Source organism: Apteryx mantelli, chromosome 3, assembly GCF_036417845.1.
Source record: "Apteryx mantelli isolate bAptMan1 chromosome 3, bAptMan1.hap1, whole genome shotgun sequence".
NCBI classification, from domain to species: domain Eukaryota; kingdom Metazoa; phylum Chordata; class Aves; order Apterygiformes; family Apterygidae; genus Apteryx; species Apteryx mantelli.
Window position 1 is genome coordinate 108,955,089 of NC_089980.1, and position 25,773 is coordinate 108,980,861.

The 25,773-nt window shown below is 37.4% G+C and overlaps 1 protein-coding gene and 1 long non-coding RNA gene across 2 annotated transcripts in view; one reads left to right on the forward strand and one right to left on the reverse strand.

The window, feature by feature from the left end:
* The window catches only part of EYS (eyes shut homolog), a 956,188-nt gene that overhangs the window by 112,288 nt on the left and 818,127 nt on the right, over positions 1 to 25,773 (forward strand). The window contains exons 7-9 of the mRNA XM_067294141.1: positions 3,583 to 3,687; positions 3,957 to 4,096; positions 16,074 to 16,240. Of these exons, the coding sequence (XP_067150242.1) occupies positions 3,583 to 3,687; positions 3,957 to 4,096; positions 16,074 to 16,240 (412 nt within the window). The remainder of the gene's footprint in view (positions 1 to 3,582; positions 3,688 to 3,956; positions 4,097 to 16,073; positions 16,241 to 25,773) is intronic.
* Positions 6,990 to 22,438, reverse strand: LOC136991600 (uncharacterized). The gene is made up of 4 exons (XR_010883814.1): positions 22,311 to 22,438; positions 20,183 to 20,262; positions 16,068 to 16,163; positions 6,990 to 7,080 (listed from the first exon to the last, which is right to left on the reverse strand). It is a non-coding gene; the product is annotated as an uncharacterized lncRNA (long non-coding RNA).

The window sequence follows — 25,773 nt, forward strand, 5'->3', positions numbered from 1 at the left end:
TGAAGGCCCTGTGCTCGGTGGGGCAGGGGACCCAGTGACAAGTAAAATGCATTTTATACCTGTTTTCACTGGTAAGGTCTGCCATCAGGTGCCTCTCAGTTCACTCCAGAACTATAGCAGAGTCTCTGGGAATGTAGCATTACCCACAGTCAAGGAAGATACTGTCAGGGAGCACATAAGTACATTGGACTTGTAAAAGTCCACAGTACCAGAAGAGAGGATCCAAGGGTACTGAGGGACCTAGCCATCAACAGGCATTGTATCTTCTTTGAAAAGTCATGGCAGTCCAGTGAGATCCCTGTTGACTGAATAAAGACAATTGTCAACCCCATCTTCAAGAAGGGCAAGAAGGAGGATTCAGGTGAAGTACAGGCCATCAGCCTCATCTCAGTTCCTGGGAAGGTTATGAGCCAAGTCCTCCTTGAAGGCATCTCCAAGCACATAAAGGACAAGAAGGTGACTGGATACAGCCCGTATGGATTTACCAAGGGGAGATGGTGCCTGACTAACCTGATAGCCTTCTATGATAAGATGACCAGCTCTGTGGATTAAGGGGAGAACAGGAATCCTTGACATTAGCAGGGATTTTGGCACTTTCTTGCATAGTATCCTTTCAGCTAAATTGATGAGATATGGAGTCAATAAGTGTATGGAAAGGCAGGTGGGAAAGTGGCTGAATTGTCAGTCTCAAAGAGTGGTGATTAGCAGTACAATGTCCAGCTGGTGGCTGGTTACCATTGCTATCCTTCTGGAATTGACACATGATCCATTATTGTCTAGTGCCTTTATTAACAATGTGGATGACGGAATGAAGTGTGTTCCCAGTAAGTCTATGGATGATACCAAGTTGGGGAGAGCAGCTGATACACTGGAGGACAGGGCTGCTCTCCAGAGGAACCTGAACAGGCTGAGTAATGGGCTGGCAGGGAACTCATGAAAGGCAAACATAAAGTGTTGCAATCAGGACAGAATAACCCCATGGAACACGTCAGGCTGGGAGCTCACTGCCTAGAAAGCAGCTTGGCAGAAAAGGACCTCAGGGTCCTGGTGGACAAGGTGAACATGACCCACCCATGTGTCCTTGTGGCAAAGGCAGCAATCAGATCCTGGGCTGCCTTAGCAAGAGTATAGACAACAGGTCTAGGAAAGTGATTCTTCCCCCCCTATTTGGCACTTGCGAGAGATATCTGAAGCACTGTGTAGAGTTTGGGTCTCCCCAGTACAAGAAAGACATTGACAGACTGGCGTGAGTCCAGGGGAAGGCCACCAAAATGGTCAGGAGACATGGAGAACATGACATACAAGGAGAGGCTGAAAGACCCAGAATTGTTCAGCATGAGGAAGAGAAGGCTAAAGGGAGGTCTTCTCGCTGTCCACAGCTAACTAAGGGGAATATAGAAGATGGAGCCAGGATCTTCTCAGAGGTCCACAGTGAAAGGACGAGCAGTAATAGACTCAGTTCTGATTGCATATAAGGAGAAACTTTTATCACAAAGACAGTCAAACGTTGGAACAGGTTGCCCAGAGAAGTGGTACAGTCTTCATCCATGTAGATATTCAAAATTTGACTGAACAAGACCTTGAGCAACCTGCTCTAACTGGACCTCCTTTCAGCAGAAGTTTGAAAAACAAACAGTGGAGCAGTAAACTCTTCAACCAAAATATTTTCCTTCCCTCTTACGTTGTGTAATTTCTTTATTTCTTCTTTGTTGCTTATACCTGCTGAACTTACTCCAGAATAACATGCTTAATTTCATGCAAAAATCTTGTTTGAGTTCTTTAAGTATTGCAGTTCTCAATTATTCAGCCCTCACTCTCTATGAAGTGATAATTAGGCATTAAAAGCTAAGTGGATTACTGTGGAGATCTCTCCTGACATCCATTTAACACTTAATCAGATCTTAATACCATAAATTATGCATTTCTCAGCAGTATTCAGATTCTAATAAATTTTATAACAGTTTGGAGTTACTAGTTTTTCTTGACCTCATTGTGGCAATGAAAAGTTGTAAAGTTTGCTAAAAGGAGTCAGCCACTATAACAATTCCAGATTTATCCCAAAATAATTCCTTAAGCCCATCTGATTGTACTAAAATTTATTCATAAGGGTATCTTGGACAAGACAATGTTCTCAGTTCCACCTTAATGAATAAATAAGAAAAATGTATTCAAAATCTATATTAAAGTGGAGTTTAAGGTTTTTTCCCAGCTTTTTTTTCTTCAGTTTTACCTTCCAGTCTTTAAGAAAAGAAACTCCAACATTTCCTAAAAGATAGCATAACTTGCTAGATACATTCAGTTGATTTCCCAGTGAAACATCTATATATTGTTTAGCATTTCTTTTTGCCAATCCATATCACACACAGCCACATTTTATAACTCTGGTGCTGGCTCACAGCATACCTTATAAAAATATTAATCATAATGGTATCTCCCCAAAGATATGGATACATTTAGTTACCATTAATGTCAAGACAAAGTGAGCAAATCAGAATACTGTAAATGTATGATCCAGTTGTCCATAGATGCCCATGTAATGTTACATATTGCATTATAATAACAAACAGCAAGAAGTATCTAATGTCCTATTTCCTATATTTTTAAAAATTTCACAGCAATCCCACACTTTGTATTTTCATTTTAATCTTTTTAACTCAGTAAGCTTTATAACTTATGGTAAAATGTACTCCTGTGTATGTACTTCAGCACCTATTGGCCCAAGATAGAGATTTTTGGCCCCGAAATCAAAGCATTGAGGCTTTAATAAGTATATTCCTGCTTACATTTATATAAGTCCATAAAAAGTAAACTTGAAGTCCTAGTTTGACCCTCCATCCCAGCTTATCAAAAGATACAATTTTCTTCTTTATATTAACAAATTTCATACCATTAGTTCATGTTCTCTTGAAGTCTTTGGCTTTAGATCATAAAGACAGCTGATTAAAAATCAAAAAAAAATCACAGTTTGAAGTAAAAATGAAAGTTTCTGCCATATGAAGAATTTCAAATAGAATACTATTAACTTTTACAAAAAAATTTACAAAATATATTGTCTGATTAAAAAAAAGGAGCAAGTAATTGTCTAGTGGCATGACACCAAGGGTTAACTTAGACAAATGTAGACTACTTTTTTCCTAGCCAAAATGGAGCCCAGAAAAGAGATAAAGAAATATATATATAATAGAATCAAATCAATCATGAGTAGAGATCAGGGTTGACCTGTGCAACAGCAAAAAAAGAAGAAGAAAATGCAAGGGTATTATGTCCATTTCAGATAATTACTTCCAGTGAAAATCCTCCCCATTTGGGCCCCAATCTAAAATTGGTCTTTAATACTGATAGGGATCTGTCTGCATGGCAGAGTTTGTACTGACCTTTTCTTTAAGGCCCCGAGACATTCTCATATAAAGGGAGCTAAAGTTGTCTGGAGCCTTGCACATAAGGTTTTTAAGTTCTAACCAATATTCCAGAAAGATTGTTTAAAACATTATCTATTTCACCAATATTATTAATATGCTTCAGTTCAAATTTTAAGAACGTAATTTTCATTGTTAACCTTTTTAGGATTTTTTTATCCCCTAGGAGAATTTTGCGAGGTTCAAGTTGATAACTGTGGTTCCAACTCATGTGAAAATGGAGGAACATGTGTTAACTATGAAGACCATTATAAATGCACCTGCCCTGTAGGTGAGTCATTGGCAATTTATTGTATATACTGAACAGCACAAAGAAATGTAATCGAAATAGTTAAGTTGAATCTCATTATGTAAAAATGGCAATATATCTCAGTAATATGCAATAAATATTTTTATGAAGAATCTCTTTTTTTTGCTTTATTTAGGAAATAAAATTGCCAAATTACTCTAGTAGACTGGTGTTAACTGCTAACATCATGAGTAGACACAATGTCAATATACATGAATGAACTGTGATTAAACATTCTCTTTGTGGTGCAGGTTTTGAAGGTGAAAGATGTGAACTGGATATTGACGCCTGCCTACTCTACAATATAAGCTGTGCGCTAGGAGCACTATGTATGGATAAATCTCATGGATTTAATTACACATGTTTATCACCATGTATTGGAAACACAGAGGTAGGATAAAGTGATATATTCACCCTAGTGCTTTCTGGAAATCAAACAAGTTATTCTACAGGCTGTGAGCGGATGAAACCTCATTTCCTATGAGTTTCCTTAACACTGTATTTATACTAATTCTATTTTTATGCTATCCTTCCTCTCTCTTGTGTAACACATACATCCAAGAGTGCATGATGTGACTAATCTAGTCATTGTCAGACAAACTGTATAATATCTGAGCTCTGCCTGTCTTACTCTTTGAAGGTTTACTCACTGATGTCTCCTTCTGTCCCCTACTTGCTGATGCTATGTTGTGAAACTTGTAAGAACGTAAGGCAAGATTTGCTTGAAATGTTCTGATGTGTTTGAAAGTATTAGAGAAATGGCTGATGATGCATCAGGGCACAGAAAGTCTGATGACAAAAGCCTCATTTCCATTGAAAACCAGACTAAAGACCAGAATCGACCAAACAAAAAAAAACTTAAGCAAGATAGACTGTACTGCAATGCCAGCTGAAAATGCTGAGAAGTTACAAAACCCAAAATTCTCCTTGCAAGTTACTAAAGTATTCACAAATACAGTACTGAATTTGATTTTCATGTATTCAAAATATTTCAGAAATCAATGCTTTAGATACTGATAATGCTGAGGCCAAAATAGCATCCATTTTGCACTCAGATGTCTTTAAGAACTTTATTTGTTGCGTCCTTCTTGTTTCCATTAAGTGTCCCATTCAATTATATTACTGGTTTGGGTAAGATTAATTTACATCGGGGGGACTACAGATACAGGTCCTGGAATTATTGAGATTTTGGTACCAGATAAAGTAAAATACTGTGGCATTTTTTTCAAAATGATAGTTATTTAAAAAGCTATGTACACAATGCTATATACCCCTTTCAAACAGCTGCTCAAACATGATAACCAGTGTTTCAAAGGCTTAATCAATTCTTTTACTGAAATATATTCACCATAAGAATATACTATGCAGAGCAGGCAATGCGTTTACAAAGAAGCAACCAACATTTATGTCACCTTGAAGTCCACGGGTACATACTCACCAATGAAATATGAAATGTGACACAGAAATACTTACTGCCTCAAAGTTTTATATTTAAATAATATATTTATTATATTTTATATTTAAATTGTTCAGCATCTGGTAAATTTTAACATTTTTATGATTTAAAGTGCCATACTGAGTGCAAATTTACTGTACATGGCATAATACTATAATGATGCAATAACCATTATGGCTAGTTAGGATGGGAATTGATGCTGTGCCAAGAATGCTGATGGGAGCTACTAAAACATTTTACTGTAATATTTGCTTAAAAGCCTTCAGACATATCTAATTTATTCACATAAACGTTACATAGACCATCATACATTTCATGTGGACTATATATATACATATATATATATGTATGTATACAAACACATGTATTTACATATATACCTACTACATGAGGCACTTAGTTTGGCCATAATGTGAATAAGTACTAGATTTTCTTATGGGAAAGGGAATAAAAACTAAAATAAAGGATATGATACAATTGGGTTTTATTTGTTAACTTAGCCCAGAGATCATTAAAGTAATATCATTCGCTTACTGAAAAAATAATGGCCTTATTCAAACAAATGAATATTTGAATTCTTTTTGAAGTAGTGTAAATAATAATGTGAGATTAAATTTTTCTATTAGTAAGTAAATTATATCATTCATTCAGCATTTAATCCATTATTTATTCTTTATAGCTGGAAAATTAGTACATATTTTTACATTGTTCTTTCATTTCTTTTCTATTTTCAATGGTACCTCAGATATGGTGAACTGTTTTATCTCCGTTTGTGTATCCAGGACAATAGACTGAAAAGAATGCTAGTATTTTTAATGTTTTCTTAATAACAATGCAAAGAATTAAGTCATTGGTAATTGTTGTCTCTTTTTATAAACATATAATAGTACTAATGCTTTTCTCCTGGCACAACACTTTTAAGTCATTAAGTTTATTTTTCTTTAAAACAAATACAAATAAATAAAGAAATCTTAGTCCATTAAAACAGGAGATATCTCCTGTTAGGATTCGAAATCTAATCTTAAATTTGTAACTAGGAAATGTCTGCCTGCCTTATACCTAGAATTATGAAGGACCTCAAAATAAATCACATTTCCGGCCTCTTTAAATTAATGACTTCCAATAAGACAGAATGTAGCCACTGATATTATAATACCTTTTCTCCTCTTACCTACTCAGGATGATGTCACAAAAAATAAAGAAAATATCATTGTCCCAGTAGAATATAGGATATATGTTACAAAATCCAACATTTTTATTAGCAAGGAATGCACAGAGAATTGATAGCAGTAATGGTAATAAGTAACTGTAATCCAGCATACTAGGCATAGATTGAGTAGACAAGAGAGGAAGCATGACTCTTAAGATCCTCTGGGTGCAACCCATATAATTAAAGGAATAGACTAATGGGTTAATCAGAAAATTAAATATTTATCACAAAAAAAGAGACTTAGTTCTATATTGTGTTACACAAGTTTAATGCTTACTTTTATTACAGAAAGTCAGGACAATTCAGTGGAAAAACAGGTTCAGTGAGTTAGCTGAGTTTAATTCTTTTGCTAACAGAAGAATTGAAGACATCCTTGGACAGTGTAGGTTAGGGGTCAGCTAAGAAGAGGTATACTATCTGAAGTATTTTTCATTCATATCAAAATAGTGATCAAAGCTGGTAGCTCTGATCTCTGGCTTTAATTTGTCATTCAATTAGTGAACTAGCTATATATTTTTGATTTTCCAAATTAATTTAGTTTTTTGCTGACTACAGGCTGTCAGCTGTCACACCTCAAAGCTGTTCCTCAGTAGAGATCAACATGATGTCCACAGAACAGAGCTGGTTTTCATAGCTTGTGGCTCTACCCTCGCAAAGTTGTCAACAGAAGGTAGCAAGTAATTTTGGAAATCTCCTGGCAGACGTCAGTCTAGACACAATGATAGAGAAGTTTTGGTATGATCAAAACATTTGCATAGGTAATAACGGTTCAGTTTTGCAGAAACAGTGATCATACCATAGCTTTAAAGTGCTATCAATGTAAATGCTTCATAGGCTGTTAAACTTTTGTTAATAACAAAGGGAAACATTCTGTCAGAGCGATATTACTGTTTATTTCAATCTTTTTCCTTGGAAGAAGATTTTATTGGGATAGAATATTGATTTAACATTATATGTTATTTCCTACGCTGAACTATTGTACTTTGTACAGACAGTTGAATGGCTGTATGTAGACTAAAGTGTAAGAGAGGAAACAGTAGGTCTGGTAAGCACTGTTACCAAATGTAACCTTAATACTGTGCTGTCAGTTGCCAGGAACATAAAATGTGAGTATTTCACATAAAATTTCAAGTACAGCACCCTCACTCATCATTAGGTCTGTGTCTACATTAGTAAGTTGTGCAGCACAAGAGAAAATCAGTAGAGAGAAACAGTTTCTGCTAAAGATCACAAGTCTGGACTGGATGCATTTTAGGGATTTTCTTTTAGAATACCTCTAGACTGGTCCCATGGACTGAGTGCCTATTGCTGGTTGGAACATCTTAGGTGTGTTCCTGAAATGAAACTTGTGGTTAGTTTCATCCTGAAGAAATCTAGTTTGCATCCTCTGAGATCACTCAGAAGTGTGATCCCAAGAGCAGGAAGTGGGTACAACTGAGAGATACACTTCAAAAGCCCACTTCCAACCCAAATTAACACAAATGTAGAGGCATCCTAAGACCTGTGCTTATTTTTACTAGCATTGGCTGAGGCCTATGAAGCAGTTATACCTCTTCCTCAAAATGCTAGTTTTTCAGAATACTATTAGCAGAAAGCAATATCTTACCTCACAAGCTTACAAAATCATAGGTTCTATTAGCATTTCCTAAAAAAAGTTTTGAAATAGTAGCAATAGGTATGGGACCTTCAAGATGTTAGCCAATGTTTGTTGTTTTTCAAAGGGAATCATAGGAGTTTAAAAGTATTTTCCCTTTCTGTTTTATTTTACTTTTACTTATAAAATATAAACAGAGGCACTTAGTGGGCATCAATTTGGTGTGTCTGAAACTAATTCCCATATGAGTTAGAAGCTGAACCATTTCTGAAAAGTCCTCTCAGTGTCTGTCTAGATCTTTAGATAACTAAACCCTTTTAATCTGGTCCTGGGAAATAAGTAGTTCAGACAGGATATCTGTTCTCACCAGATCTGTGAATTCTTCCTCTCCTGGATGATGTCAATAACTTGACAAGACTCAAGCTGGCTATAAATCCTGTCTTCATCCAAGCTTTTGTATAGTAAAAGCTTTTAAAAATTCCTATTGGCTGATGAATACCTCTTTCATTTTCTATTCCATTAGAGATCATATTAAGTAACAGTTACAAACTGACATCTTTGCAGGAGCTACTAAATCCAAAATAAACTTCATCACTGTAAACTTCATCCCTAGGTGTGTGCCTTTCTCTAAGCATGACTTTCAAGAATTAAAATTGTACTAGTAATATGGTGACTGAGTTAAGTTTTCTCATTCCTCTGAATGGAACTTACAAAAGAATGTACAGAGCTGGTTAATATTCAAGGATCACTTCTTCCAACCTCAAGATCAGAGCATCCCTATGAGCAGGAAGTCAAGCAAAAAGGCCACAAGACCCGCATGGATGAACCAGGAGCTCCTGGCAAAACTCAACCAGAAGAAGGAAGTGCACAGAAGGTGGAAGCAGCGACAGGCCACTTGGGAGGAATATAGGAACAGCGTCCGGGTATGCAGGGATGTGACTAGGAAGGCCAAGGCCCATGTGGAGTTGAATCTGGCAAGGGATGTCAAGGACAGCAAGAAGGGCTTCTTTACCTCAGTAACAAAAGGAAGACGAGGGAAAATGTGGGACCACTACTGAATGGGGCGGGTGCCCTGGTGACGAAGGATACAGAGAAGGCAGAGATACTGAATGCCTTCTTTGCTTCAGTCTTTACTGCTAAGACCAGCCCTCAGAAACCCCAGACCCTAGAGACCAGGGAGAAAGTCTGAAGAAAGGGAGACTTTCCCTTGGTCGAGGAAGATCAGGTTAGAGATCATTTAAGCAAACTTGACACCCACAAATCCATGGGCCCTGATGGGATGCACCCACGAGTGCTGTGGGAGTTGGTGGACGTTATTGCTAGGCCACTGTCCATCATCTTTGAAAGGTCATGGAGAACAGGAGAGGTGCCTGAGGACTGGAAGAAAGCCAACATCACTCCAGTCTTCAAAAAGGGCAAGAAGGAGGATGCAGGGAACGACAGGCCAGTCAGCCTCACCTCCATCCCTGGAAAGGTGATGGAGCAGCTCATCCTGGAGGCCATCTCCAAGCATGTGGAGGAAAAGAAGGTGATCAGGAGTAGTCAGCATGGCTTCACCAAGGGGAGATCATGCTTAATGAACCCGATAGCCTTCTGTGATGGAATGACTGCCTGGGTAGATGAGGGGAGAGCAGTGGATGTTGTCTACCTTGACTTCAGCAAGGCTTTTGACACTGTCTCCCATAACATCCTCATAGACAAGCTCAGGAAGTGTGGGCTAGATGAGTGGACAGTGAGGTGGCTTGAGGACTGGCTGAATGGCAGAGCTCAGAGGGTTGTGATCAGTGGCGCAGAGTCTAGTTGGAGGCCTGTAGCTAGCAGTGTCCCCCAGGGGTCAATACTGGGTCCCATATTGCTCAGTTATTCATCAGTGACGTGGATGAGGGGACAGAGTGCACCCTCAGCACGTTTGCTGATGATACAAAACTGGGAGGAGTGGCTGATACCCCAGAAGGCTGTGCTGCCATTCAGAGAGACCTGGACAGGCTGGAGAGCTGGGTGGAGAGGAACCTCCTGAAGTTCCACAAAGGCAAGTGCAGGGTCCTGCACCTGGGGAGGAATAACCCCAGGCACCAGTACAGGCTGGGGGTTGACCTGCTGAAAAGCAGCTCTGCGGAGAAGGACCTGGGAGTGCTGGTGGACACCAAGTTAAGCATGAGGCAGCAATGTGCCCTTGTGGCCAAGAAGGCCAATGGTCTCCTGGGGTGCATCAGGAAGAGTGTTGCCAGCAGGTCAAGGGAGGTGATTCTCCCCCTCTACTCAGCCCTGCTGAGGCCCCATCTGGAGTACTGTGTCCAGTTCTGGGCTCCCCAGTACAAGAGGGATGTGGCACTACTGGAGCAAGTCCAGCGAAGGGCTACAAAGATGATTAGGGGACTGGAGCATCTCTCCTATGAGGAAAGGCTGAGTGAGCTGGGCCTGTTCAGCCTGGAGAAGAGAAGACTGAGGCGGGATCTTATCAATGTATACAAATATCTGAAGGGAGGGTGTCAAGAGGATGGGGCCAGACTCTTTTCAGTGGTGCCCAGTGACAGGACAAGAGGCAATGGGCACAAACTGAAACACAGGAATTTCTGCCTGAACATGAGGGAAAAGCTTTTTTCCTGTGAGGGTGACTGAGCAGTGGAACAGGTTACCCAGAGATGCTGTAGAGCCTCCATCCTTGGCGATATTAAAAAGCTGTCTGGACACGATCCTGAGTCAGGTGCTCCAGGTGACCCTGCTTGATCAGGGGGGTTGGACTAGATGATCTCTAGAGATCCCTTCCAACCTCAACCATTCTGTGATTCTGTGATTCTGTGATGTGTAAACTGAGTTTACCTCAGGAAACAGAATGTTTGGCATTGTAAAAGAGGTCCAAATGAGTCCTTTCAGTTGCCATTTCAAAACTCCTGATTTCCTTTTACAGTCACGGCCAGCTGGATTATTGAGATCCACTTGAACAATTTATTTAAAAGTTGTTTTCTCTCTTTATGAGCTGAATGATCCCAAGCTACCCTGTTGTATGCACAGTTAGGATCACAGTTCCCATCTTCTGTATGAGAATATCTGCTTGCTCAATGCATAGCTTATTCAGTGTTTAGAGAGGCTGCTGTTTAGAGAGGTTGTCCTGGTCCTGATATTGGAATGCTGTTCTACTTTATGCAAACTCTGGGGCACAATTTCTTGATCTGTAAAAGTGAGGCAATCACATCAATCACGCAACAGTGGTATAAATAAAGTATGGATGCTCATGTTGTTTTCTTTGAGCTTGATATATTATACTCCTTTGGAGAGGATTTCATTAATATTTTCTGTTCTTTCTACTGCAGCAATTTACGAAGATATACTTCTGATTTATCATAGCTAGTTTTATTGAATAATACTACAAACCATTATATTTGTGAGGTCACTAATGGAGGTGATAATTTAGAGAAATAAAAAGTTAAGATTTAGGACTTATTTGTTATTTAATGTAATGCCTCTTACACTGCAATTTAAGTGTCTCAAATTTAATAAAAAGATGGTTTCATGTAAATGAGTACTTTGCCCTTTGAAGCTAAAAACTTTTCTAGTCCAAGGTGGTTGGAAAACCTCTGTTTATTTGCTCTTAATATTGGTCAAAATGTAACATAAGTATGAAGCTTTCTTCTACATGTTACTTTTGAATTACGAAGTGAAGGAGGAAAGAAGCACTTAAAAATCTTGAAAGCCACAAATTTGTCAATAAAACTTTTCCAATTAACCTCCAAGCTGTCCCTGCAAATAATTCTCTTCTCAGCAAATCTTTGTTACTGGTGATGCACATGCCAGAAAAATGCAGCTTGACTTTTAGATTAGAGGTTGACTTTGCAGTTCTGACATATTGCAGATACTACGCTGATAGTTTGAGTTAAACAGATTTGATATGATTTAATGGAAACAATTTGTGTGTGTGTGTGTGTGCGTATTTCTGTCAATCTGTTTAGTGAACTTATGCCCAAAGAGAGACTTATGGGCCTCAAATCTTGACTGTGTTTTCAAGACATCTCTTGTCGGTTTAAGGTAAACTTTTCAACATTCAAACAAGAGAGAGGATACTTTTATAATTTAATAGAAGATTGTTCTAGGGAACTTCATCCTAAAAATCAGTGGAGGTAGTCCTTAAACTGCTAATTGTCCATCTTTGAGAACTTACACAAGATAACTGAGATAGGAAAATTAGGAAAAGTCAAACATTACTTATATATCTAAAATGCATATATACATACATATATTCAGAAATAAATACCTTCTTTACTTACTTAAAGGAAACTGGAATGATAATCAATCCATTTAAAATTTCTGAAGAAAAATGTGGAACAAAAATGTTATTTGTAAGAAAGTAAGAGAAAGGAAAGGGAGGGGTGGTAGCCAAGAACTGCCAGGAGTGAATCATTTCAAGCTAATTTAATTTCCTTCTGTAACAAGAATAGGAGCAAGAAAAGTGAAAAGCTTTTTCTCACATAGTATCCTCACAAGCAAGCTGGTGAAACAATGCATCTGTTCTGGCTTGATGCAGAGCAGCTAAGATAATCATACTCAGTAGTTAACAGTAGTTTCCTGGCCCAAAGGAAGAATGTATTAAGTAGTGTTCTACAAGGCCCTGACCTGCTTCCATTTCCATTCAATATTTTCTTTCTGAATGATGGAATAGATTACACTTAATAAAACTGAATCTGAAGCCAGCTTCTGACATTAAAATACTAGAATTCAAAGTGATACTAAGAAACTGGAGAAATGATCTGGAAAAGTAGAATGTAATTCAGTGTGTACATTTTGCAAAGGACAGATAATGTTCTTGAAACTTGGGGTTGTAGTGTAGAATCAATCTCCATATTAAGAAAATTAATGACTCATCAATTAGTAGCACCAGTAGCAATGCAGGTATGGTTTTGGATACTAAGCAATACAGCCCTCTGTAAAAATGTATTATTTTCTTTATAGTTCTCTATGTGCTGTTTAGAAACTGAGTTTATAATACCTGATACACTTATAGACTGGATCAAATAATACTTCATTGTCAGGAGCAAGAGTAGCAGAATAGAATAAAAGGAAACATAGTGGAATTGAGTCTCTCTAAATAAGGAGGTCTAACTCATACTCTAGAGGCCATTAAAAGCATCGGATTCTGCTCAGAGACAATGTAAGGGACTCAAGCATTTGCCGCACAAGAAATTATTCAATAGCATCTAAAATGTAGGTATAAGTTAAATCTGCAAGAAGTTAAATTAAGCAAAGTGCTTAGTACCCATTAAATTTTTCCATTTCTGATTTTCATAATTTGTTCTGATCTTTCCAGCAAATATTTCCTGAAATTCTGTTTTTTTTTGTTTTGGTGGGGGGGTATTATTTAAAAGAAAAATATTTTATCTACTTGCTCAGGGTACAACCAGTTCAGGGAAGAACATAGGGCAGATAAACTGAAATTACAGTTTTGAAAGATTTTGAATATCCAGATACAACTGGATTTGCAGTAACAATGCCTGAAGTCTGTAGTAATGTGATATGTCTGAAATATAAAAAGAAATACACTTTCATTCAAACTGCAAAGAATTTGAGGAAAAGCAAGCTGGAAGAAGTGTTATGAAATAATCATTGGACTGGATGAGATTCTTCTAGCTCAGTTTCCTGCCTCCAGCAATGGGCAATACATGATATCTAAAGAAGAGAGACAGGCATATAGCACTTCCCTTGATTACTGCAAAGTGAAGAAAAGAGAAGAAGAAAATGTAACTGTCGAGGGAGTAATTATCTTTCCTTGCTATAACAACATTTCTTGTTTGATATTAGAAGGAAGTGATTCTTCTTATGTTTTATCATGACTATATTATAAGGCACATTTGTTTTAGAGTACACGCAGTAGAGAAAAGTGTGATGCTCAGACTGGCCAGTACAGTCTTTGTTTATGGTCTGTTAAATCATTAATTTTTGTTTAATCCTAATTAAGGGGAAGATTTACTTTAGGAATAAGAAAGAGCTGATTGATGGGAGAAATCCACTTTTTCCAAAAGACAGCTTGTTTGTTTATTTTAAGAGAAATTTAACAGTATCTCTTGTATAAAAAAGTGCAAAACAAATCTGCAGGTGGAAACTTTAGAAAACTACAATGTAGAGGTCTTTAATTTGATTTTAGAAATACATTAATAAATGTATTTAGCCTTAATTTCTTATAAAATTCTTTATCTTTCTGACTCAGAGTTTTCAACATTTAAACTGATAGGGAATTAATTTTACAGCAGAACTAAAAATCTACCTGATAGAGAAAACTACTAATTTGATATGACGCTAAAAATGCCTTCTATAGTTTAAATTTAAATTTAAAGTTGCTTAGGATTGCACTGATATCTTAAAGGATAGCATATTTCTTTAGAGTAAAAACCATTAGAGCAACATAAGAATATAATGAATATCATACTGTGGTAATACTGAAATACAACTTTAGTCTCAATTTTGTAAGGTTTTTCTAGATGAATTGTGTTAAAAATCTGTTAGTATAAGGCCTAGCTTTCTGATACATTTGAAAAAAAAAATCCTTAGGACTTAAAAACACTGTTCACAAGTTTGTGATTTGGTTCTGCTGTTTAACTTCTCGCAAGTCCCAGTCCTACAATGGACCCAGTGAACTCACTCAGATCTTATAAATTTATGGTGCATAAATTTATAGGATCGTGCTTTTGATATGGAGGAAATCTTGAAAGACCACAACCAATCCATGCATAAGTAAAAACAACTCACAACTAAACCTGTGGGAGTTGAATGTACCCACATCAGAGCTTAATTTTTGCTCACATGCCGTCTTTCACAGGCTGTGAAAGTAAATACTAATGTTATCCCAGACCAGGTACATAGAAATATCAATGGGTAAAATAGCTTGATAAAAGAATATTGGCAACTAAACCAGTTGTTACCTAGTTTTGAGTATAAGCTTATTTGGCTTATTCGAATTCTGAGAAAACAGTAAGCCTCAGGACAAAATCCCTGAGAAATGTTTAAATAAGAGGTAGCAAGATACATAAAAATCAAAAAAGGGAATATTTCCAAAACTATGCACAGGAGTTTTCTCTGCATTTACACTGAGCAGTTCTTTTCTTAAAGAAGAAGTCCTACTGGGAAAGGACCCTAAGATAATTCTAAAATTTTGTACTGAGAGCATAGCAAAAACTTTCAATTTTAAGGTCAATTTAAAACTTAAAGACAAATGAATATTAGAGGATTTCTGGCAAGAACTGTTATTATTACAAATTTTAATGACATTTTGAAGAGATTCAGACTCAATCAAACTGAAGTACTAGTGCATTAGCTCATCTTCGATACACCATTTTCTTTAGAAACCAACTGATTAGAAGGAGAGGTCTTAATTGCTTTGAAATGAAAATGTAGTTATCCATTTTTACACTGGCAAAATCATCATGGAAATGAAAATGGACCTTAAAAGTAAAATACATTAAGGAAAGAGGGTGCATTCATACTTCGAACTTTCTGTAACTTTTGAAACACACATGAAAAATTATTTCAGTAAGTAATGTTATCAAATAAAAGCTAAAAAAAAAAAAAACTTTTCCTATCTAGATATATTAATTTTTAAATATCTGCAGGCGGAAAAAAGAAGGCTCTGGTTTTCTCAGAGCACAGATGTAATGTATACATTGGAATACAAAGAATTCAGGTCTGGATATGTGGTAAATCAGAATCATGATTAGAATTTTAAGATTAATCAATATTTTTTTCCTAACCACAAATTAAATTAAATTATACCTAGATTTTAAAGGCAGTGGGACAGTTGTTCTACTCTATCATTCTTCTAATGGAAACATAACAGGCTAGATCACTGTCACCCCTCCTAAAATAAGCATATTTTAAAGTCAGTTATGACAAATGTCATTGTTAAATTCCATCATAAATGACTTCTTCCAATTAAAAAACAAGTTGAAATATTGATTTAATGATTTTACATTCTTGGATATGTCTTGTATAATATTACAAGACAAAGCATTAAGTTATCCCTATTTATCACCATCTGTTTGTTCAATTAAACTCCTTGGGGAAAAAAAAGAAAAACATGTAGAGATAAAAGCTTCTTCTTACATATGTGTAATTCTCACCTTCAGGCATGTGCAAATGGAGGCAGCTGCTTCCGTGATGAAGGCAACCAAAGATCTCACTGTGTCTGTGCTCTTGGATGGACTGGACAAACATGCCTGGAGAATATTAATGACTGTGAGATAAACCAGTGCCAACAAGGAGCCACATGTGAAGATGGAATAAATAAATACAGGTAATAACACAATGTTTTCCATACATAGAGGTTAATGCCATGTGAAGATAGCACTGAAAATATTTTTTCTTTCAACAAGAATTACAAAGTGATTTGCTATTGCATTAATATCTTCCTCAGATTATAAATGTCATGGATGCTAACTTTCAATAAGTATGCACATTCACTAAGATGACTGTTTCATCCAAAATGTTACACAGGAAGGTCTCATGAATATGCTTCCTTGCCGGACAAAGAAGCTAAAAGCAACTTTGTAAAATCTCAGATAAATAAATCATCTGTTCTAGTAAATGGTAAACACTTTAGGAGCATGGAATGTGACAGAGTAACTTTTCTTATTAAGTCCTGATATAATATGCAAGTGAATAACTGAAATGCTGAGTTATTTGGGGGGGGCGGGGGTGGAAATGAGGTATTGACAAAACTGTCAAATGTGTGCTTTCCTTAGTGAGCTGTAACATGCTGTAAATATTTGAAAATGAGACTCTCTAAAAAGATGGAGAAGAATAAATGGAAATGGAATGATTCTTTGAACATGCACACTTCAGCTGTTCTTACGAGACCTGAATTATTTATTTCTTTCCTCTACAGAAAATAGACCAACTAAAATATCTGTGTAATGTCTGTGAATGTATTTTGAATGGCTTAAATTTTATGCTGTCTCCTGTACTTAGAGGCACTGTAATTAATATGCTTTAGTGTTTGTATTTATAAAGCATGGCAATACTAGTCAGCATCATTAAAACAGAAATAATTAAATAATTCATCCACTCCACCTCTGGTGTTCTAGGAGCTTCCATAAATAATAGCTGAAATCCTCAAATAAGCATACAAATACATATGATTCTCAATACAGCAGTGTTAAAAGGAATTGTTGCCACATAATCTTTGCAAAATATGTATCCTTCCTTTTTGCTAGATTGCAACCAACTCTCATTTCAAAGCACTGGGCCATATTTTGACATTTTCTTTGACAGATAAATTTGTGGTTTTCCCACCTATATCAGGGAAAGAATTCTTTTAGAAGAACAAAGACATACTTCCCTTACAAAATTCACTAGCATTTGTCAGGAAATGAGTAGATCTGAAGACTTCCAGCAGAACAAGACCTTTTGAATTTAGCTTGCTAATCCAAACTCAGGCCACTGGTAGAAAACATTTAATTCATACCTTTTCAGTATTTGAAAGATAAATTATTTTGACAAGTCAGTCTGTTTATTTGAGGAACAATAAAACATGCCATTAAGGTCCCCATCCTAGATGTGCTAGCTGGCAGGTTTTTTCAGAAAACCTGACCCCACAGAAATAAGCATGGGATATTTTGAAAAGACAATCAGCAGAGCATTTATGGTATACTACCTGCCCTGCAGACAGAGAATTTCTGCTTCTAAATGACTGAAGCATTTTTTCATGAGACCTATTTCTTTCTTAAAAATAAAGGTATTTCCCAAGAGTGACCTATTTTCAGCAAGTGAAACAATTGTCATTTCCCCTTTCCAGTACAATATTAAAACAAAGAGAATAGGAGGGGAAATGCTGAATGTAACTACTGTAGTCACCCAACTTTTTTGAAAGACTTTTGCAATTTACATTTCTATCCTAAAATGGATATCATTGTGGATAAGGCATATGTCAAGAGTTGTATTTGATGCAGAGCAGTTGCATGAAGACATAAGAAAACTGTCAGCAGCACATATGGAGATTTAAATATGTAAGCACCATTAGCAGTCATACTGAGATCAATTTTTAAAGCTATTATCATTCAAAAAGCTATTATCATTCAAAAATCACTTACCATTATGTCCTTCACTTATTATGTATTTTATGTATAATTGTAATTATGTATTTTAATTATGTATAATTATGTATTTTAATTATTTGATAACATTCTACCAAAATGTTACGTATTGCTTTTGATGTATGGAAAATCAGTGTAAAACTCTAACCTTTTCTCCTAATTTAAAAAGGCATGACTTCTAAAGTAATTGTTAAACTTTGGTCATAGTGCGTTGTTCCATTGGTATCTTGTTATAGCTTTGTTAGGATCAGAGTTTGGAAAACATCCAGTTTAGCTTCAGGAATATTCCACTCCGTCTTTTAAGATCCCACCTGCTGCTTACCACCTATCACATATTCTCATTCTTTAATCTGTCCTAAATACCTGTACGCTAAACTCCTCTGAATATAACAATATACTCCAATTATTTCCTCCAGAAAAAGCATATTTGTATTCCAAGACAGCCTGTCCTGGTTCTGTCCAACCCCCTAAAGAGAGAACCTAAGATGAATTTATTAAATCAGCACTTTTCTCCCCCAATCCAACTTCTCGCAGTCCAGACTTACGGCTAGGCGTTACCTGAAAATCTGGACTCCCCAGAAGATAAACATTAGTCTTGCCAATGGTGCTGGCGATATGGTGTGACACACCACCAGAGGGGCGTCTGGGATGCTTTCGGATTCCGGGGTTAGTTGTACTGAACTCGAGAGATCATCATTTCTCAAGGGTGAGAATTTATCAGAGCTAAGGGGTTATAACAAAGCTAGCAGTATAGCAAAGCTAGAAATATAACAGAACTGAAAATATATATACATATCAGAGCTCTACAGTTCAATCACTGGTGCACGGTACAGCGCCTGCTCTCGCCCCTTACGGGCCACCCTTCCAGTCTAATTTCCAGTTCTAATTTTCCATCCCCACTGACAACGGGTCCGCAGGCCAGCTGACCGTGGCTTCAAGTTCCGACCACATGTATATGGCTGACTCTCTTTTTATACCCAGGCAGAACAGTGCCAGCCCACAGCCGTACTAAGGCCGCACAGCTCCAGTCAATAGCAGCAGGTGACCTCGTGCTCAGCCCACCACCTGCTCAGTGCGTACAACACGCCCATTAGAGGGTCGTGCTGTGGGCAACAGCTCCACAGCGCCGAGGTATCTATGGTGTGGGTCTGCGGTGTCACTTCTCCTTTGTCTGGACTTGTCAATCACAGGGTCGTTAGAGGGTGTCCCCCCAGGCTGCAGCAACCCCACAGTGTGGTGGTGCTGCTGCGGTGCACCCGGGGTTTGCTTACTCTTGGGGAACGCCCCAGAGCAAACCCCTCTTCTGTGGGCTGCGCCATCCAGAGTCCCACGCTTGCCTGGGTGGCACCTGTCATATAGCAGCCAACTTGCATCGTCACCCAAACTCCATATGTTGTTAGTGTGCAGGAGAAGAAGAGGGGATAGAGATAAAGCCACGGTGCAGATTAAGCCTCAGATTCAGGTGCACCACTTTTCTCTTTTTCCATTTTACAGTTTTGCCAACTATAAATCCTACAAAAGGTAAGAGAGGGAAAAAGAAAGAAAGACAGGAAACAGAGAAAGGAAGGGGTGAAGTTTGTATGTAATTCTTCTAACTTCCTATCTCCTCACTATCGTGTATTCTACATCTCTTCCCATTTTAAAACTACTCTTCCAGACAGTGGAGTCATATAAGTGTACATTCAATACATGAACTTGCCTTCAAGTTCAACAGGGGGCTGAAAGAAAGGACTAGGCTTCACACCTTGAACGTGTGATATAGGTAGAAAGCTCAGTGAGGACAGATACTAAGAGCAACATAGTCACAGTAATATGTCTTGGGAATTTTACTCCTTTGGTTTAGTGACCCTTCTGTTACAACTAAAGTGGCCTCAATCAGACTCACACAAAGCCACTTATTAATTCAAATGAATTATTGCACTTCCAGCTGAGCCTGTGCTGTATGAGATATCGTAATAGAAGTTAATCAGCATGTATTAAAAGTGATACGTCGTCCAAAGAGTTACTGCTACTACCACTGGGCTAAGGGTGTAGCTGTAGATAATACAAACCTGGCGGATACTGTTGCAATAGGCAACTGCATCTACACACTAAAAGGAATGGTCACATATATCTAGGGGAAAAAAAAAGAGAAGCTTCATTACCTTAGTAAATAGAGTCGCCACATATAAAAGTATTTTAAATCTCCCTTTGAATATCAACCTGCGTCTTTCCATTATGTTCTCTGTAGGAGGAGAGAGAGAAAATTTGTTTAGGACTGATTTAGCACGGCCTAATGAGGAGTATGTAATGAATAATTAAATAAAATGAAAGATCCCTTCAAGAAGTTGATTGTCATGCTTTAAAATCAAAGGGGGATTTTAAGATTCTGTTTTCTTTGCCTTTGTAGATTTATTTCTTGTCAACGTTAAGTTTTCGACAATCAAGACCCTAACTGAAATACCTCCTAACAGATACCTGATTTTAGTTTATCTAGTAAAGAGGAGCAACAGAGGGGAAAACTAGAATCTATAATTCAATTTAGTTTCAATTAGCTATCCTGTTTCTTCAATCCAGTTCATTCAGATGAAGTCTTACACTTACCATAGCCCCAGGGGAGCCCAACAAGACTGAGAACTATTAGATTAATACATCTGAAGAAACTGTACTTTATGATTCACTGTTGTTGCAATTTTTGAATAAGGTTATGATAAACTAGTATGTTTTAAAAAGTATCTTCCTCTGTCAGCATCTTCCTCTGAGGTCAGCATTTCATAAAGTTTTATGCAGGAAAACCTCCCATAATGAAGGCTGATTTGATGTACAATAAAGCTTGAAACACCCACTCATTTTACAGTATTCTTGACTTTTTCAGTATAACTATAACGTGTGTATAATTTAATCTTAAATTTACCTCACTAGGAAAGAGTAAAGCCCTACCTAGTGACACATTGTTAAATAAAGTGGTTTAAAATATGAAACACTTCCTTGCATGATGCCAGCAAGATTATGAAAAGTAAACATATTTTAGATAAGTTTTGAGTGGCATAAAATCTAAAGCTACTATTGCTTTATTCATCCTTGACTTTTTCTCTTTTCTGCTAGCTGAGTAAATTAAGCTGTTTGATTAGATTCTTTTTTTCATTATAATTTTTCATCTTCAAGTTTATTCACTCTATCGTACATATTCAATTTGACTGCAGGAAATAATTGGCACTGCCATATAAAGTTAGTACTATGATATACACTGTTTTCTGTAGCAATAATAGGCTTCTTTCACTGCAGAAAGAGGAAAAATACTTTTCCCTGCTTTGCTAGAGCTCCAGAAGGTAGGTGAATATATGTTGTAATTTCCTAGGGAATATCGCTATAATAAGTTATACAACAGCTTTTCTGCAGAGACTACAGGTGCTTACGAAAAGCCAAAATGGAACTAATAACCTTTTTAGTCCCTTTATGAACGTGTGTGCAGTTCCTATTTCAACTGTAAAACAAAATAATTAATACTGAGTAAATGCAGTTAATCTGTTTGGATTACTATAATAAAAAAAGCATTTACTAAAAAACAGTAGTGATACTGGGAAGTCTTGGCTAGTGCCAAGCTTAAGTGTTCCTGCCTGTCTTCTTTCTCAAGGCAGAAAAGAGCTGGGTAATCACCTAGTGTGGATCAATATAGCCACCACACATCTCCAGCCTGGTCTTTGACATTTTCCAGTTATTTTAAATGTTCATCAATTGTACACAGCAATTTACCCAATGGCACAAGTCCTAGATCTCTTTAGTACAGGCCGTCTGTAGATACACTTTGACTGTTGCACTGCCTGGACCAATTACTATGGCCTTGCTTCCATGCGTGCCTGTTGCTTTCGATCTTTGGTGGTATCTGCATCTCTGCTTTACATTTATTTCACAGCCATATCAACTTACTGGGCTACTGCCACTAGTGACAGTAACAAAATCTGGCCAGGGGAATGTCGCTTTATGGCCACCCACACGATATGTACAAGAGCGAAGCGATCCACAGCAGGGTAACTGTGCCTTGAGTTTGGTATCCACTACTGAAATCCATGTTTGTAGTAAAAAGCATTCAGGTATTGGTTCTCCTTGCTCACTAGGATCTGTTACACTCAAAATCTTGTTATGGACAAAAAAGGGCATATGTGAAGCAAAGAAATTATTGCTAGTCCAGCTAATGTTTTAACAGTCTAATAGACCACAACATAGTCTACATTAACACAGAAAAGCCTCAATAAAACAGTTAAAATTGTTATACAAAAACTTCTTAGTATTTACCTGTTTCCTGTGGTGTCATGCTCATCCTTTCAATGTCCCCCCAGTTCCTAAGGTTGACATTTTAGCCCTCCTCAGGAAAGCAGGCGAGGATGGCTGTTGCCATCTCCAGGTCTTTGCTGGGCAGATTGTTCATGTTGGCACCTTCTTCCTTGTCTTTATGAGGAGGAGCATGATGTTGATACCTTCCTCCTCCTCAGCCTTGGGTGCACGGGGGTCTTCCTCACCCCCCTCCCCGCCCCCCCCCCCCCAGGCCGCCTCCCTGGCCGGGGCTGCCAGCGGCAGTGTGACAGCGGCCCCGCCCCGCCCCGCGCACACAAAGGGCTATTGTTTGCCAGGCAGTGACTGCCGGGGGTGTCACCCCCTCCCCAGAGGGGCCCGGCCCGGCCCGGCCCGGCGCTGGCGCTGGCGCTGGAGCAGGGCAGCAGCAGCCCCGGGGCCCCGGCGCAGGCGCTCAAACCAGCCAGACAAGTCCTGAGCCCCGGCACGGCCACGGCAGCGCCCGGCCCGCCGCCGCCCGCTGGGAAGGGCAAAGGTCGTGTTGCCTGGGCTGGGGATCCGCTTACTAGTAGAAATTCTGGTATCGCGTACTTCTGTAGTTACTAACTCAGATTTACTAGAGTAACTATAACTAACCCACACAAGGGGTGAAAATAAGAGGGCAGGAGAAACTTTTAACACTGAGATGAATAATATATAGTATTTATGATATTCATATTTTAGAATTTTTTTTCTTGGCTTGTAGTTTTTTTGAATTTATTGTGGAGCCACATTGTAGCTTTGCAGCAAATGAAAACTGCAAATCAGTCTATGTTTCAAAGTTTTTGATAGTATGTTCAGTATCTCAGTGCTGTTAAATATTAATACAAGGTCATATTAATTAAAATCTAATATGGTGGCTGTGTTTTTTCTTGTACAAGTGTAGAAGACTTCTAATTACTTAGAAATCAATGGTCTTTATCCATTATCTTAATGGTCTGTATCATTTCAAAGACAGACAGGAAAAGATATTTGAAGCTCAGCTATGTCAGTGTTACCTCAGCACAGTTTTTAACAAAACTGTGGTGAAGCCCCCTTTTTTCGTAGACTGACTAAGAGATGAAATGGTTACATATTTTAAACGTCTTGGATCATACAGAATCTCATAAAAATGTTAGAGTTGAAAAGAACTGCAGTCAGATGCTGAACTCCAAAGCTGTGGAACTGCACTTACAATTTGTGAGATCTAAGAAATAGGCACAGTGCAATCCATATCTGCCTTGTAGGTATTATTGTTGCATGTATATGGCATTAATGAAAGAGGTAAATATTACATGGTAATGCTATTAAATTAACAGAGAAGGTACCAAATTGTACAATACGTGTAGTTTAGATTTTACCACATAAAAATGGCCCATTTTTGTTGAAAAGTAGACTTTTCTATACAGTGCAAACTTTAAGTAATTGCTATTACTCATGTACTTATTTAAATATATTTTGTCCTTTCTTTGCAGACTTTCCGTATATGATGTCATGTAGTAAAGTTGTTTGTAAGCATGCAGTTAGAACTTGATGTAGATTAGTATAAATTATGTTTATAAGCAATTTATTGAACTAGCTCCTGTCACCTACATCTGGATTATGGGCAGTAAATGAATCATTCTTAAGTGTTTTAATCCCCAAATAAATCAAATCTTAATACACAGTAAGAAAATAGATTTGTGTTAAGAGAACTAGAATACTCCTATTTGTATTCATGTACGTGAATAGCAAACATTAAGGTAGCAAAACCTGTTTCAGCACCATTAGTCTGTAGTTGTTGATGTTAACTACAGTAATGGGCATGAGTAGCTGCATATGTCATCTTTGTTTCATGTCATATGAAGATCCAGTTTTAATGTTATTTTCTAATCTTATTTTGCACTGAGGAAAAAATTAACAGCTACTGTATATTTGTGAAAGTGATCTATATTTAATAGCTCAGCTAAGCAAGCTTCTCGCACTGAAGTGACAAGGCTAAGCTTTATGATTTTGTTTCATTTTTTCTGAGCAAGAATGTAAATTGAAAAGTCTATCTAACCAAATGAGAGCTTGATGTATCTGCCGCTGTAGATGAACCATATTAATTTGAAAGGCATCCGGTTATCATAATTGCACCAGCAAAAAAAAAGGGCATTTCAGTCTCAGGGGTTCTTAATTTCTTCAAACACTTAAGTTTTGAAAAATATGATACTACTAATGGCACTGCTGATAGGCTGACAGGCCTCAGATGTTATGAAAAAAATTTCCTAGGGAACAGGAAGACACAAAGTTGACTCAAAGTAGGCTTGGAAGCATTCACATTCCTGCAAGAAGCCAGTGGAAAGGAAAGGAGTTGTTTGTTTGTATACCTATAAACATAAATAGTTCCGACCAAACTCTCTGTTTAAAGATTTAACTATTTTATTTTTTAATAGTACTTAGATTTTTCACAGCTTAAAAGCCTTTTAATCTTGTTTGGGATCTCATTATAAGAAAATGTCTAGGAAACCATTTCTAAACTCAATCTAGTGTAGGGTTCCACACAACAACCAACAGTTTCTCCTTCTAAAGAAACTTCCTCTAGTGTAGGCTTCTCATAGTCATAACATGAAAAGGAAAAATCTCCTCGTTCTATGTGCTCTGAAGCTACTCCAGATCTCTCAGAGGTGTAAGAATGTCCACAGATTACCCTGGGAGACAAAGAAAGGGGATTTCGTTGAATTAAACTCTAGGAGCTATTAATTTTATAAACATCCTTTTTCCCTCATCCTTTCCTCCAGAAATATTTCAATAGTATTATGATAGATGGAGTTCTCATGGCATTCTGCCCTTCTCCATCTCTACTGTGAACATAGACAAAGTTTTTTTGTTTTTCAAATTCTCTTTTGCCAAGGAGGGTTGCAGGCAAAATTACAGCCTAAATGAACAGAGAACAAAGTGTACCAGTGGTGGATATTGTTATAACTTCCTTAATGCCTAAGTTGTACTGCAAAAAGCTGTCGTGAAATGACTTTCAAAATATCTCATATCAAGTCTATCTTTTATAGGATCCTTTCTGTATTCGGTATCTTATATAGGCTCTTTTTCCTACTGATTTGTAATTATCCTGTTGGAAATTTGGTGAAGATATAAAAATAGTGGAAATTATTTCCACAAGTCTGACATAAAATTGCAGGAATAACAAGCAAGGACTAAAGCAAACAGCCACATGAACATTCACTTCTGTTAAAAATAACAAAAAAATATCCTTTCTGACAGATGGACAAAATCAGTAGGAAAAATTGCTATAATCAAGGCTTCCTTAAAGTGTTAGTTCTTTCCACCCTCTAGATAACATCTTTATCTACGGATCAAGACTGTGTATGATTATCAGTTGTTTCTTCTGTTAAATCTTCCCTGTGCTAGGAGATCTCTGGACATGATAAGGAGAGAATCAAGCAAAGTACAAGGGAATTTTGGAAGTTTA